The sequence below is a fragment of the Onychostoma macrolepis genome, chromosome 10 (assembly GCF_012432095.1).
Source record: "Onychostoma macrolepis isolate SWU-2019 chromosome 10, ASM1243209v1, whole genome shotgun sequence".
Taxonomy (NCBI): domain Eukaryota; kingdom Metazoa; phylum Chordata; class Actinopteri; order Cypriniformes; family Cyprinidae; genus Onychostoma; species Onychostoma macrolepis.
The window spans coordinates 24346081-24361730 of record NC_081164.1 but is presented as its reverse complement, the minus strand read 5'-3'; the positions used below and the strand labels follow the sequence as shown (position 1 = coordinate 24361730).

Below are 15650 nucleotides of genomic sequence, written 5' to 3'. Positions count from 1 at the left end.
TGTATCATTTTTACCTATACAATGTATTGTTGGCTTTGCTACAAATATACCCCAACGACTTGAGACTGGTTTTGTGCTTCAGGGTCACAAATGCTTGTCTCTCACGGTGAGCGACTGAGATTGAAACTTTTTTTGAACTCTCATGGAAACCCCCCTCTCGCCTACATGTCACTGCTAAATCACTACGTGTGTCCTCAGTATGACTTTACGAGGCTAAGCATTGTGTGTTCAGTTACTTGAACTCTGTTTCTTCTCTTCTTGCAGGCACAGTCCATTCAGGCAACACAAGACCAAAGACAAACATGAGATTGACCGCATGACCCTTACCATGGTGAGAAACCAAAGCGCTGTCTTTCTCTGTTATCTGTCTTTATGTACACATAATCACGTATATATGAGAGTGCTCTGATTTAAGTTTCTTGGTGCATGATGAAAAATCCCATCAAAAAAATTAGGCCAGGAACTACCTAGAAGATCTTAGCAACCACCCAGTTCTTAGTTATAGCTTTAAAGACTTCAGTTGAATATTGTATACAAGTGCTGTAACAGTTCAAACTGGAAAGAGCTCCCTTATGCTGATTAATAGATAGAGCTGTGAAACAGGAGATGGATAAATGAGCCACAGCTTTCCATGGAAGTGAAGAGGGAACATTTCATCGCAGCAGCACCTGTGCCTTTACACCCACTGTGTTTAACAAGGGAATGCTAATGGAGAGGAATTTGCATCCACGCTTTGCATTTACTGTCCTCTTCTCACCATCACAGTAATTTAGTCATCATCGAGCTGCCACACTCTTGACTGTTGTACAGTCACTAGAAAGGAAGTCACTTGTTTTTAATGCTGATTTTGTGGTTTCCCTTCAAAATGAAGACACAAGTGAGCTGCCTACTTGGGCATCAATGATCCCAAGGATAAATTGTGCTACTTTCTGAGACATCTTGTTTTGATTAAAAGGAAAAGCAGCCCCAGTCCAAAAATACATTGTGCAACTTAGCAGATGAAGTTAATGCAAATGTCAATTATGAATGAATTTTTTATTCTCGTTAGAGTATCAAATAGCTTGCTCCAAAACATGTCAGACTTTATTGTGCTGCCGATAAAGGATGATTCAAGTAAGTCATTAGGACTTGGAAAAATCTAGTCAGAAATCAGCAGAAAAAGCTCTGTGTCCAAGCAGGTGTTCACCCAGCAGAGACGTTAAACAGTTTTCCTCTGACAGGCAGGATGATTGTGTTTTGTTTGTAAACTGGAACACAAAGATTATGGGCCAAGACTGACAGTGCTGACACAGTGTTCAGAGATCTTTTTCCATAATTTCCAGAAGTAATTTTTATTTTATTTTTTTTAATCCTGGTGAAATAAAAGCTGTTCAGTATACGCAGAGCAGAGAAATTCTGACACAATGATTTAGCTATTAAGGTTTGTTTTTGGATGCCGACCTCACAGGGAAAGTTATCTCCAGATTTCATTAGTCAAGGATTTAGAAGGTATCTTGTAAAATAAGCTGTTTTATAGTCTGATCAGATTTAATTAAGATTGGACTGTAGAACTCAATCATGACTCCACAGAGGGTCATTGGTTTAGAGTTGGTAAGATTTTTTTAAAAGTCTGTAATTCTCACCAAGGCTGCATTCATTTGATCAGAAATACAGTAAAACTGTAATTTATTCCTGTGATGCAAAGCTGAAATTTCAGCATCATTACTCCAGTCTTCAGTGTCACATGATGCTTCAGAAATCATTCTAATATGCTGATTTGCTGCTCAATTTAATTTCTTATTACCATCAATGTTGAAAACAGTTGTACTGCTTAATATTTTTTGGAAACCATTTTTTCAGGGTTTTCTGATGAATAGAAAGTTCAAAAGAACAGCATTTATTTGAAACTGTATTGTTTTATAACATTTAAAATGTATTTACTGTCACTTTTAATCAGTTTTAGGTGTATATATGTATGTTATGTATGTATGTATGTATGTATGTGTGTATAAAAAAAATCTTACTGACCCCAAATTTTGGAACAGTACTGTATATGGAGACACTTTTGAAACAGGTGGGAACAAATCCCGTAGACTTTGCATTAAATGAGGAACTAAAGACCAGAATATTGAGACTTGAAGCTGGACTCTTTTGACTCGAACACACTCCCAAGTACAGCAACAAGCTACCACTCAGAAAACCTTAGCATCTATAATGCAATGCCCTGTTATTTAGTTCAGTGTTATGGTGAATGTACCTGACAGCCTGAATTGAGTGAAGTTTATTTGTCTGCATTTACTGTGACTTTGGTGAATGTTGACCTTGATTTGAATGTGCAGTTGGCACTGCCTGTTACGTAAGAGAGTTGTTTTGATTGTCCTCACATTCATTTGTATGATTGTGAGGATATTTAAATACTGCTAAGCACTCTGTACTGTTAATGCTTTGTTGATCTAGACGGCTGCTGGAACGTTTGCTGTTCCTGCATATTTGCATTTTACTAATGAATGTTCAGTGTAACTGACGGGGATAGCTAATGAAACAAAGCAAACATCTCGTGAAAGTCAAACACCAGCCAACATGACATAAAGTCATGTTTAACGAGATATCAATCAAGCTCATGAGCCGCTTCCTGTTCCTTCTCTCTCATCAGAATGTGGAGTTGCCTGACTCCTTCTCACCTGAGCTCAAGTCCCTCTTGGAAGGACTCTTACAGCGAGACGTCGCCAAAAGATTGGGGTGTCTAGGACGGGGGTAAGTCAAAATGCCTTCCATCTTCAAGATTAGACAACTGTAATACTTGGATATTTTATCAGATGTGTATTTGGTTTGTAGTGAACTATCAAAATGAGAAAAAAGAAAAAAAAAATTGATGCCGCTTGTCCAAATGAAGTGACAGTCTGAAAAGACAGAATGAAAAACAGAAGGGCATGCTGGGAATTATTTGCAGCTCATTCTGAATTGCTGACACCTGCTGGTCAAAAGTGGTGATGGTTGATATACATCCTATTTTCCAGCATACATACAAAATACTCATGCAAAGCAATTTATAACTATATCTATGTAGCAAATCTCAATTTATTTTTGTTGCAAAAAATAAATCCCTTTAAATAAATTGATGCATAATTATGTCCAACTTTATCTGCTTACATACAATATGCTCATGTAATGTGATATGTACTGTCTAGCAAATTTCAAATGTGATTTTTTTTTTATTTTATTTTTTTTTTATATCATTGCAGCACGCAAACTATATTATTGTCCAGCTCTACAAGACATGAAAATGTTAAGATTTTAGAAACGTTAACATCATGAATTTCTGTAAAGCTGCTTTGAAACATTGTGTTGTGTGAAAAGTGTTGTTGAATGTGATCTCTTTTATGCTCTGTAGGGCGTCAGAGGTAAAGGAGCATGTGTTCTTCAAGGGGATCGATTGGCAGCAGGTCTATCTTCAGAAGGTGAGACCTTCAACCTTGTTTTCGGTGTCAGCCCTGTTGAAGTCCTCATCATACACTCTGATAGAATAAGAGGTTTTGTGTAATTGCAATTTATAACGGATCTGATTTAGAGTCCAGATGATGGACTAGTCATTCAGCAATCGATTAGCAAGCCTCAGATTTTTTCTTTTTAGTGGTGATGCTTTAATAGGAATGAATTTAGATTAAAATCATCGCGGAGAGTGTGTTAGAGTGCTGACAGTGGCTGTTAGCATACTAAAATCCTCTCTAGGAAGTTGTGACTCTAATTTCATCCCCTTTACAGCACCATTGGAACCGGCATCAAAGCATAAAGCCAAGCCTTCAACGATACATTTTCATAAGACAATTACTGTCAGACCTCAAATCATTTCCTGTGAGCAGTGTTCCTGTTAGTGTGCACAATCCGTAGATCTCTGTTTTATGAGGACTATCATAGTTTTCTGAAATAAAAGGTCATTGAGCCTGTGGAGTGCAACAGTCAGGTTCCGCAAGAAAAGGCTCCATTCGTTTTATCCATAAGGCAATAGATTTTAAATAACTTGTAAACCTTTGAAGAAAGACCTAATGAGTTTAGAGGTTGTAATTCAGTGGTATATGCTTTTGTTGAAGCCATCCATTCACATTATTTTAATGTATATATATTTAGTTTGTGGTGAAAAGTACATTACCCATGTTGCTATACAGAAAATTTCACCAATCAGAGAGTAACAAATCGTGCCAAATGATCTTGCCGGGAATACTCATGTAATCGTAATTGAGTCAGACTCGTTATGCTGTTATCTAATGTATATAATCAACATCAGTTTTATAATCTGCCTTCATTTTGCTAGACAAACTAGTTAATCTTAAAAATTTTGTTTTGAGTTTGTGATGTTAATTCTCTGCATCTTTTGTTTGGTTGCAGTACCCCCCACCCCTCATTCCCCCCAGAGGAGAAGTCAACGCTGCAGATGCCTTTGACATCGGCTCCTTCGACGAGGAGGACACCAAGGGAATTAAGGTAAAGACCAGTAACCGTGGGACCAGACTTCTCACTTATTCCACTTTGTGCTCAAGACTGATGTCTTTGCTTCAGCTCAGTGACCATCAAAGTGGACTACTTAGTAGGTTTTCAAGTGGAGCCAAGATTGCGTCCAGCACCAAGAGAACCATATAAAATCTAAGAGCACTTGAGCTTGTGTTTCATGCTTTAAAAACTGGAGGAATTTTGCACTATGCTGTGAGCATGTAAAATTACTCCCTTATAGCCAGAATCTGACTTCCAGTGTAAAGTCTGGTCTACGTTGCTACTTTATCTCGGCCCACTTAGACAAGATGAGACTGTCTGAATTGAAAGTAATTGTATCTTTGTCCCTCTCCCTTTCAGCTGCTTGACAGTGATCAGGAGCTCTATAAGAACTTTCCGCTGGTGATCTCCGAGCGCTGGCAGCAGGAGGTGGCCGAGACGGTGTATGACGCCGTCAATAGCGACACGGATAAGAACGAGGCGCGCAAGCGGGCCAAAAACAAGCAGCAGGGCCACGAAGAGGGTGAGACACGGCACATAAGTTTTATTATTATTTATTTATTTTCTGTGCATCAAATTCTCATTAATGTATGATGGCTTATTATTCAAATATTATTTTAGACTTTGTAATATTTATGTTTTTAAAATAATATACACTGTTTTTAAGTGTTTATAAAGGCTGTATTTAAAAACAGTAATATTGTGAAATATTATTACAATTTAAAATAAATGTTTTCTATTTTACTATATTTTAAAATATAATTTATTCCTGTTATTGCAAGCTGAATTTTCAACATTATTACTCCAGGCTTCAGTGTCACATGATCCTTCAGAAATTTTTTCAGGCTTTTTTTTTTAAAAGAAAGTTCAAAAGAACAGCATTTACATAATTTTAAAATTCCTTTGTAACATTATAAATGTCTTTACTGTCACTTTGGATCAATTTAGAGCTAAAAGAATGTGAAGTATATATTTATTTTAAAAAAATAAAAAAAAAGTCTTACCCCAAACTTTGAATGGAAATGTAACTGTAATATTTTTTTATATACATTTCATTATTTTATAATTTTTCTATATTTTATAGTTTTTTTATCTATAGCCCAGTATTTGGTTTTTAATCTTGAAATATAGCCCTGATATTACTTTATGAAATTCGTCCAATAATAAGCTAACATATACTTTATGTATAGCAGAGCTTCCTATGCAGTGAATAGATTTTTAGAAGATTATATTTCTTGGAGAAGTCAACATTTGTGACTAGTGAGAGGTGTCATGGCAATGTACACAGAACAGCTGGTTGCAAAATGCTGTTTGTAAACATCCTGTTTGCTCTCATTCAGCAGACTCTCATTTTCTGACTGTATTTTGGACTTCCAGAAGGTCATGAAACCTAATGAATGGCTGCTCCAGGCGTCTTGTCGTCTGCGGCACTCGGTCATTTACCCATGTTTTAAGCCGGTCCAAAAGATAATGTTTTCTGGTAGAAACTCCGGTTTGTGTTAAATCATAAGATGTCTACAGAATTGACAAGCAGTAATTTCACACAGTGGTGCCGAGAGAAGAAAATGGCCTCTGCTACGGTAGTGCTACATTCTCCAGCATGAATTAAAGGCCTGGACTGACGTCAGCTAATCGACTTTCATGGGTCCAGCGTCAGTTCCATCAGCGACCTCGAGGAGAGGCCTGAACCCTACGGACTTGTCATGCAGTGCTGGTGCCACATGCTTCCCTCAAGGGAAAGACACAGAACCCATCATATGACCGAATGCGATGGTCAGAAATAGATCTGAAAGAGCCCGTGTAATTTAGAAAACACTGAGTTAATCGTTTGCGTCATGACCCCAGGATACGAGCACGGAAGTCGTGAACAGGAATTCAAGTGGGTTAAATCTGAGTGAGAGTTAAAGGAATTGATGACCCAAAAAAATAAATCATTTATTCACTGTCATCTCTTTCCAAATGTGACTTTCTTTACAAAAAATATAATAAATATGAATGAGCATGTCCCAAAGACACTGATTAATTAAGTTAATGCAATTATTCCAAAATGGCATTGAGCATTATGTGACTGTGTGTCTGCAGATTATGCGCTGGGGAAGGACTGTATCATGCACGGCTACATGCTAAAGCTAGGAAACCCCTTCCTGACACAGTGGCAGCGGCGGTATTTCTACCTATTTCCCAACCGTGTCGAGTGGAGAGGTGAAGGAGAGTCTCGGGTGAGTGTTTTTGTGCGTTTTGTTTGCTGTTAGCATCTGTATAAAGGGTTAAAAGGCCATTTTTTGAGAATGAACATGCCTGTGTGTCCCTACGCTGTAGGAACATTGGACTAAAACATTAAAAAAACATAAATTCAAGGTGAGTCTGGTGCATTTTAGCTGATTCCGCCTCTCCTTTAAGTTTCATTGTTCATTGCAGAGCAGGAAATATCAAGATTTTGATAAAAATTCTAAGGCGGCGAGGAGGAATCACATCACTTTACATAAACCCAACATAGTCCTCTACCCTGCTCCGAAATTCCCATAGTGACGCAGGTTCACCTGCAGCCTAAACCATTGAGACGCCCACCTCTCCTTTTAATATCCTCTGCTTCTTTCCACCGCTAAACCAAACCTCAGTCTTTTCCCATCCGGAGGAAGCGTTTGCGCTCAGATCTGTGTAATGCAGAAGTAGGTCACTGCAGGTTCCCTGGGGCCAGAGAGTTTCTGCCCTGATCTGTAACTAAGATAAAGAAGTGCAGATTTTGCCAGTTTCCTGCTTTTTTAACTCCCAGAGTCCCTGAATCTTCGATCTGAAGGGTAAATGCACTTCCTGTGGAACATGTTTTAGAGGAGATGCATGGAAACGGATGGAAATGGAGGCAACTTACAAGTCAGATTTGCAAGCAGTGATGCTTATACTTGACTACATTGTAGTTGTTCTGTGTTCTCAATTGTAGAGTTTTTTTTTTTTTTTTTTTTTTAATGGGCTTTTTATGCCTTTTTATTGAGATACGACAGTAGAGAGATGACAGGAAAGCACTGGGAGGGGAGCGGGATCGGCAAAGTACCTCAAGAAGGGAATCAAACTCGGGTCGCCGTTAGCGCAGTTACGCTATGTGACGACACACTAACCACGATTTTGACAATTTTAGAGCGATTTTGATTTTAAAGATCTATAATATAATGTTTTTGAACTTATCTCAGACTTCATTCATTCATTTTTTATTAATTTTATGTATGGTTAGTTTTCAGTTTGCACCCATCCTGTCCGTTTCAAATAAAACTTTTAATAGCGTAATATTATTATTATTTTTAATTTAATATTAAATTCACTGGATTATACAGAAGTAGCCATTGTGACATGATTTTAATATTTAAAATAAATGAGGTTGTATAATTACAGTAATATAAAATTTTGATCATACAGCCCAACCTTAGTATTATATAATAATATTATTATTTTCTATTCTAGTTCTAGCTGCTGGAAAAAATGAACAAATGTTTATTTATTTAGATTTTGTTTTATTTTTAATTTTAAAATTAAACATTTTAATTGACTGTACTATCAATGCTTCATACTGCCCAAACATAGAATTAATTTGTTTGTCATTTCATAAAATTGATCTGTGCATCACTAGGTTTATGTTGTTAAACAGTGTTATTTGAAAATCGTTTCTTGTTCTCGCAGCCGAACAGTGAGCAAAAGGATTCTTAGGAAAAAAACACTGGATGTCTAAGTCTTCACATAGAAGCACACTTTAAATCAAGGTCTTTAGAAACCAGACTAAATGTGGTACGTGTCATTTAGAGGGAAAATGTTTGTACAAAAGTGAAATGACTTCCTTATCCTCCAGTCTGATGGGAATCAGGTATCCCCGATCAGACGGTTACATGAGATGCTCTGTCTGCGGCCCGCTGTACCGCCACTGACTCATTGAGTACAAGAACAGCTTGTCATCCGTGTCTTTGCTCCCTCATAGCCCCAGACAACCTCTAGTATTTCTACCACTGTGTAAGTGACACCGATAGATGCGTATACCTCAAGCATAGGGTAAAATCCCACCCATACAGAGTTAGCAGGTAGCATGGTGTGTTCTCCTCGAACACAGTAGGATAATCTGTGAGAAGACTCTTACAGGGACGCACTAATTAGTCTTTCCTCCCCCCAGCAAAACCTGCTGACCATGGAGCAGATCGTGACTGTGGAGGAGACTCAGATCAAGGACAAAAAGTGCATCCTGCTGAGGATCAAAGGAGGGAAACAGTTTGTCCTGCAGTGCGAGGTAGGGCACCTTCATGCTGTTCTCAGTCTTGTCAAGGGATTCTCTTCCCCTTTTGGTCTTGTATTATCTTGCTTCACTTTTATTGTTCCCTATGCCTCTTTTTCAAACTCTTGTGAGTGTTTTATTGTAAATGAATACATGAAAATGTGAAAATAAATAAGTCCAATTTAAAAAAAAGTCACATTTGCTATTTAAATAATATCATATTTGAGATTCAATATTGTAATCTATAATGATACACAATTAATAACGGATATTACATGGTGTATGTTACTATGTTATTTTATAGCCTTGCTTTTCTTAGAAAAGACGACTTTGGTTTCAGTCACAAAGATAAGGCAGAAAATATGCTTATATATGATAGTTAAATGAATTGAGATTAATATAATTAATAATAAATGGTACCTAGTGTATGTTATTTTACGGTCTTTTTTTCTCAAAAAAAAACCTTTGGTTTTCATTCACAAATATAAGACAGAAGTGCTAAATTGTTGCATCTATGATTTATTTTATATATGATAATATTAAATTAGATTATTTAATTTAAGTCATGGCAACATGGTTGTTTATTTTTCTTTCTTTTTTAAAAAATAAATAAATAACCATAGTTACCACGGGTATATACCAGGGTTCCTCAATGGGCGGCCCGTGGGCCACATCCGGCCTGTGAGAGAAAAACGTTTGGACCGCGCTAATTTCAAATAATGTGGCATGAAAATTCAAACGCAGCATCAGAAAGCTACATTAACTTACATCGTGTCTACACCGGACCCAATAGAACCTATTATAATCAGTGATGCTATCTACACTGGATGCGGCGTGGCGTGACACACAACAAATCCCCGACAGTAAACTGCCTCGTTCTATTTATGACGTACTGACACACAGTTAAAATGATTTGCAATGCTTTGTCGTGTCCTATGTAGATACGATGTGACCGCAAAAACATGGTGAGTGTGAAGAAAAGTTGACACGGAAAATAGATTATTCAAATGTGAATGGACTGAACAGTTTTGAGTGAGTGACTGATACCATCTTTATGAATACACGTGTTGGTTCGCAGTGAGTTCACAGTTTTAACGTAGCCTAACACAAGTTTACTGTAATTTATTTCAATTTTTATTGTTGCTTTCACTATGGCTATAAAGATCACGCAAAATAATATTCAAACTGACATTAGACACTTTTAACATTGAATAAAGCACATAATCATTACCTGAGATTATCACTGTCATATTTTGTATGTTGTTCCTGCCGCGGCGTCGGAGAAAATAAAAACCTTTTCTAAAATAGAATCCCATGTCGCTTATTGTCACGTGTCGCTGTCGCGAGTGGTTAGGACAAACTACATGGAAAAGATACTTTTTATCGCGTTGCGTCTGGTTGGGACACACGGTGTTACAGTTTGATACCCCCCAAAAAATCTTAAGTATAAAAATATTAAAGCTCACAGATCTAATAATTGAATCTGCAATAAGGGCAAGTGGAGAGAAGAGATCCAGTCTGGAGATGAGCAGGAACAGTTGATTTGCATGGCAGACATGGAGATCCAGATTTTTTTGTTTGTTCGTTTGTTTTTAATATTCAACAGGCAAAGTTCTTCTGTATCTAAATGCAAAAATGTTCATAATTGTTTAAATAAGAGACTACTGGGGGGAAAAATCTGAATATTTATCTTGTGACCATCTTGTGACTATTTTAACAAAAGCAACAATAATTTAATAATTGAAATAATAATAGTTTATATAGATGGATGGGTCAGTGGTCCTTGGCTTGATATTGTTGGCAGAGTTCAGCCCTCGCCGAAAACTAATTGAGGAACCCTGGTTTATTCCTTTGGTCATATTGCCCAAGCTTCCCATGTGCATAAAGCACAGCCATTATGGAGTTCTTATGTGATAATATTAAATTAAAATATTTAATTGACTAGATAATCCAAAAAAGATGGATTGTGCTGAAAAAAGCAGGGCCTCTGTGGGTTCTGTGTGTGCTGCTATGAACTTCTGTTCTGGGAAACTTCCTTATCTTTTAGAGTCTGTTCTGTGGGAAATATTTTTTCCCATCTGTGCAGGAACGGCATCAGAAGTGCATGTATGTGCATTTGCAGACCTTAGCGAACATTAATCTGAAATTAAACCTCATAAAGGGCTGATTTGAAATGGCTTTTATGGGCATCTCATGCCACACAAATATCTCTCACATTAAATGCACAAGCTTTAAGCTCGTTTGATTCCAATCCAGTCTGACTTTTGCACACTAATGTTAGGGTGAATCCCATTTCTCTCTTACCCCTTCCCCTACCCCTTGTCCCTTGCAAATATATATGTACAGGACTGTCTAGAGCACAAAACAAGACTGTCGTAATTTTTAAATAAATTATTTAAGCCAAAAATACTTACATTTATGGGACTCTCTGGGTGATCTGGCCGCCATTGTTGCCGGTTGCGCAGTGTGTTCTGGGTACCCCTTGGTTTCAAGTAAGCTCGCGAAAATGCTTGGTTTTAAGGGGTATCTACCACTTCCCTTTAGCTCTACCCCTTGATCAAAACGAGAATTGGGATAGCTCTTACTCTCACGTGAACACGCAAAACTAAGGGGAAGGGGTAAGACAGAGAAATGGGATTCAGCCTTACTCTAAGCACAAAAGCATACCGAAATATTGGTGCAAAATACATTGAATAAAATCTAGTTTCATTTAACATTAGCATCACTGTGAAGTGGCTTTCAGAATGCAGTCTGGTATTGCTTTATCCACAAAAGAAAGACATTTTCTGTATTATTTTAATTTTTGCATCCAAAAGTGCTGACTAGGTAGCTCGCTAGCGTTTGAAAGTTCTAGATATATTAAAAAATCAGCTGAGACCTGAATTTCTAATGTTATTTTTCTTTTCACAGAGCGACCCAGAGTTCGTACAGTGGAAGAAGGAGCTCACCGAAGCGTTCACAGAGGCCCAGAAGCTGTTGCGTCGTGCCCCCAAAGTCATCGGAAAGGGGCGAACCAATGTGGTGGAACTGTCCAAACCTCCGCTCACGCACCGCAACAGCAACGGCCTGTGAGCCGCCCACCTCCCGCCGCCCTTGTCCACCACTCCTCTCCATTCTCTTCATCGACACACACGTGCACACGCTCTCACACTCTCTCTCTCTCCCAGCAAAATGTTTGTCCAGCACCATTAGGCTTCCCAACTGGCACAGCGAGCCGCCATATGGTCCGTCTCAGAAGGTTCTTCTGGACTGTGCCCTGCTGTTCCTCAATTGTTCGTCAATCAAATGTGCGCGCACAAACACACACACACAGTTCCTCGCAACTTGACACGCTGGGGTGGACGTCACTCCAGGATAATGTTAAAGAACAATCGGTCATGTCAGTGCTGAATCTGGGACCTCGTTTTAACCAGTGGTGCAGGCTGGGATACTGCGCCCCATTTGTGAGCATGTCGTTCCTTCTGTGATCCCCACGTTCTCCTTACACACGCCGGCATGCTCGTATATTAGCAAAGAAAGAGGCCTCTGCTGTAACAATGTCCACTTGGAGCTTCTCTTTCAAGTGGCAGTGTGCTAGAGCCGGACAGTATCAGTACCTCTGCTAGAGGGAAACTAGAGCCATGCGGCCTGAGAGATCCAATCAGATGGAAACAATCTCAAAGACGTTGGCTTAAACGATATCACTCCCGTTGTCCCTTTGTGGGAACGCCAAGGCCACCTCACTGACTGTGCCATTCTTAAAGCATATACTTTGCACCACTTTCTGTCAACATCGTGGGCGCATGGCATGCATGCCGTTTAATGCTAAGCGGACTCTGATTTGTGGACTGTTGTGGCACCCGACCTTCGTCCTGTACTTGTAAAGTACAAAATTCTTTGACACTTCCTTAATACTCGCCGACGGATTGAACGAACTGCAACGGCGAGTGTTGTGCGCATCCAAGTTGAGCTCTCGGAGGACTACGTACAGTGTAAAAATTAGGAAGCGTTTTTCTTTCTTTTTTCTTTTTTTTTTGGTGCTCAGCCCTTGTAAACACCAAACTTGGTTGAGTTGCTCACGTGCATTAAGTGCGTGTACTTGTGTGTGTACACGATGCAAAAAGTAGGTGTTGTCGCTTTAAAGGAAATTCCCCAATATTTTCACCAGGAAGAATTGTTTTCTTTCACCTTGAATGTATTTTTGTTTCTCTTTGTTGTTTGTTTGTTTGTGGGTGGAGTGATTTACGCTGCTTGACTCAATGGGTAGGAACGTGGCGGGACGTTTGCGAAGACACGAACCCAACCCCTCCCCCTGAACCCACAGAAGTGCAAAAAGTGCCAATGAAATAAATGTCCGACTTGAGACACCTGAGAATTCCTCGAGTCCAGGCCGTGTCACCTCCATCTCCCTGTGAACGGACCCCAAGAACAGTGTTGGAAATTGAACGCACAGAATAAAAACTGAACTGCAGACCTCCAGTCGCGTACAAGGACACCAATGGATGGTTGACGATGCATGATGTCTCGGTTAGAGGGACCACTTGGGAAAAAAAGCAGCAGCAGCAGCATCCCTGGAGTCTTTTATCCGACTGTATATATGAATCCTTTCTCTGTGCATCTACAGTATAATCTTCTTGACAATGTTTGCATATATGGCGAATCTCTGTCTCTGCCTGTCTGTGTTTGTCCCTATGTCTCAGCTTGGGGGCGGGCGGGGTGGGCGGGTTCACATCTGTCAATCAATCGGCGGGCGTGTGCAAACCTCAGGCTGAGAACTGTGCGTACGCGCCTCTTTTAGAACCATCGGTGTGAGAGCGGAGAGTCGGATGGCTTATCTCATAATGAGGTGTGAGGAGGTCTTCTGTCTGTCTCTCGTGTGTTTCGCCATTATACATTCACGGCAGGCAGACCATTATTCAGTGCGATGATAGCAGGTCACTCGCAGGTGTTCGGGAAGGTGGGCTGCCTGGATCGTGGAAGGAGAGACAACTTAAAACCGTTTGTTGTAAGGCTTGATTTAAATATAGTTTAAATTTTTATATTGTTTTGAATGTGACGCAAATGCAGATTTCTATAGATGACATATTTTTTGGAGTATGTTATGTGCATTTATTTTGGTCTTTTTTTCTTCTTTTTTTTGGAATGGAAAAACAAGCACAGCTTAACAGGCATGAGGTGATTTTAAAAAAGTGTTTTCTTCATGTATATTCAGGTCCTTTTGGGGTTTTTTTTTTTTTTTTTTTTTTTTTTTTCTCATGCAGTAATTTTCTTTTTCTACAACTCCCTTCAGTGCATTTCCTAGTGATTTGCATGCGGTGCTCTGCAGAAATCGCAGGGTTTTGGGAGTCGATCAGTTTTTGTAGCCTTTAAGTGTCGGGGAGGTGCCATCCTGAGGATGTTTTAGTGCCCTTCAAGGGTTTTATTTTGAAACCAAAATGGCTTGTTTTGAAATATATATATCACTGCACTTTTTCCACCACGCTTCATGAGCTGACGAAAAAAAATGTGCCAAACGACTGTAGGAGAATGTCCTTGAACCAATGAAAAGCTTGCGCAATGCTCGCCGGCTGTTTCCGAGACTAAAATTGGTACGTTTTAACGGGCGAGCGGCGGCAAGTTTGAGAGAGGGTACAAAAATGTGACCAAATTCAGGTGACGTTGAACAAGTGGGCCGCGAGGCAAGCGATCCGACGTCATTGACGATACGCCTCAAAGCTACTGACCGGCGACGGCCGGTACCGTGTTTTGAAAATGCTAGCCCGTTTCTCAAAAAAAGGGTGGCACCTCCGCCAGTCCTAAATATCCATGTTTTATTCAGGGGTTTTATATTTTATTTTAACGGTAGCTTTTCGGTCACTTCGTCAGTGTTTGCTTCATTCAATTGCTTGTGTGTCTGTTCCGTAGCGGTGAATTTTGTGTGTGGGCGAACGCAGGTTTCGAAACGCAAGAGGGCGATCGATAGGAAGGAAAAAAAAGAAAAACAAACTAACAAAAATCTAAGTATATATGTGTATATGAAATGAAAACAAATGAGCTTAGGTTTATTTAAAAGACTTTACGACGTAGACAAAAAAATTGACTCGGGAAGGGATCGGGTTCGATGTGAGTTCAACTATTTGTGGTGAAGAATCAGCTCAGATCTTGCACATAAAAGTTTAGATATTGTACCTACGAGTTACAGATTATTATTTTTGTTCGTTTAATACAGGTCTCTCTTGCTCTCTTTCATATTTATTGTCTGGTCGGGGAGCTAGTCCCTCTGTGCGTTGGTTTATCTAGGGCACGGAGCTGTCGAGTATCCGGGTTTACAGTCAACCGAAACTCTCTTTTTCATGTGCCACAAACAAACGCAAACGCAAATACTACTGTCTGGGGTTATTACCGTTACGGTTATGATGATGATGATGATTATAATTATTGATAATATTATTCAATGAATGATAATTGTTATTAAAATTATTTTCTTTTGTTTTCATTTTTCAGAACAGCTAGGAACATGTGTGTTGGACTGCTTATAAAAACAGTTCAGAAATAAAAGCCCCTTTTTCGTGTTGCCATGTCTGTTGTCTCCATGCTTTCAAACCGCTTCATTTCGGGATGTATCCTGTTTTTATCAGAACGAGGACACTCGAAAACTAACTCTTCAGTGTGAGATTTATAAACTTAAACATCCATTAGCCAACTTTCAGGGCATGTTAAAGCCATTTGGAGGGACTGCAGCCAAGTCTCCTCACTGGAGCTCAGTGTGATTGAGCATTGCATTAGTGTTCTGGAGTAAACACTCCTCTCTTGGACATCCTTCTCTGTCCTGCAGATATAATCAAAGCTCAAATGATTCGAAGGGTTCTTGAGGTTTATTATCCTCGCCGTATTGTAATATCTGTCCTCGTTTACCTCTGAATGGGAAAAGGCTAAATGGTGTTTTTAACTGCACTGATTGAAACTGCACTGGCCTTGA

General features: G+C 39.2%; 1 protein-coding gene across 1 annotated transcript in view; it reads left to right on the top strand.

Annotated features, from left to right (window-relative positions):
• grk3 (G protein-coupled receptor kinase 3) overlaps positions 1-15245 on the top strand; it is a 52984-nt gene extending 37739 nt beyond the window's left edge. The window contains exons 14-21 of the mRNA XM_058788782.1: positions 265-331; positions 2633-2733; positions 3371-3437; positions 4363-4458; positions 4825-4987; positions 6547-6683; positions 8615-8728; positions 11624-15245. Of these exons, the coding sequence (XP_058644765.1) occupies positions 265-331; positions 2633-2733; positions 3371-3437; positions 4363-4458; positions 4825-4987; positions 6547-6683; positions 8615-8728; positions 11624-11785 (907 nt within the window). The 3' untranslated portion in view covers positions 11786-15245. The remainder of the gene's footprint in view (positions 1-264; positions 332-2632; positions 2734-3370; positions 3438-4362; positions 4459-4824; positions 4988-6546; positions 6684-8614; positions 8729-11623) is intronic.
• The last annotated feature ends 405 nt before the right edge of the window (positions 15246-15650 follow it).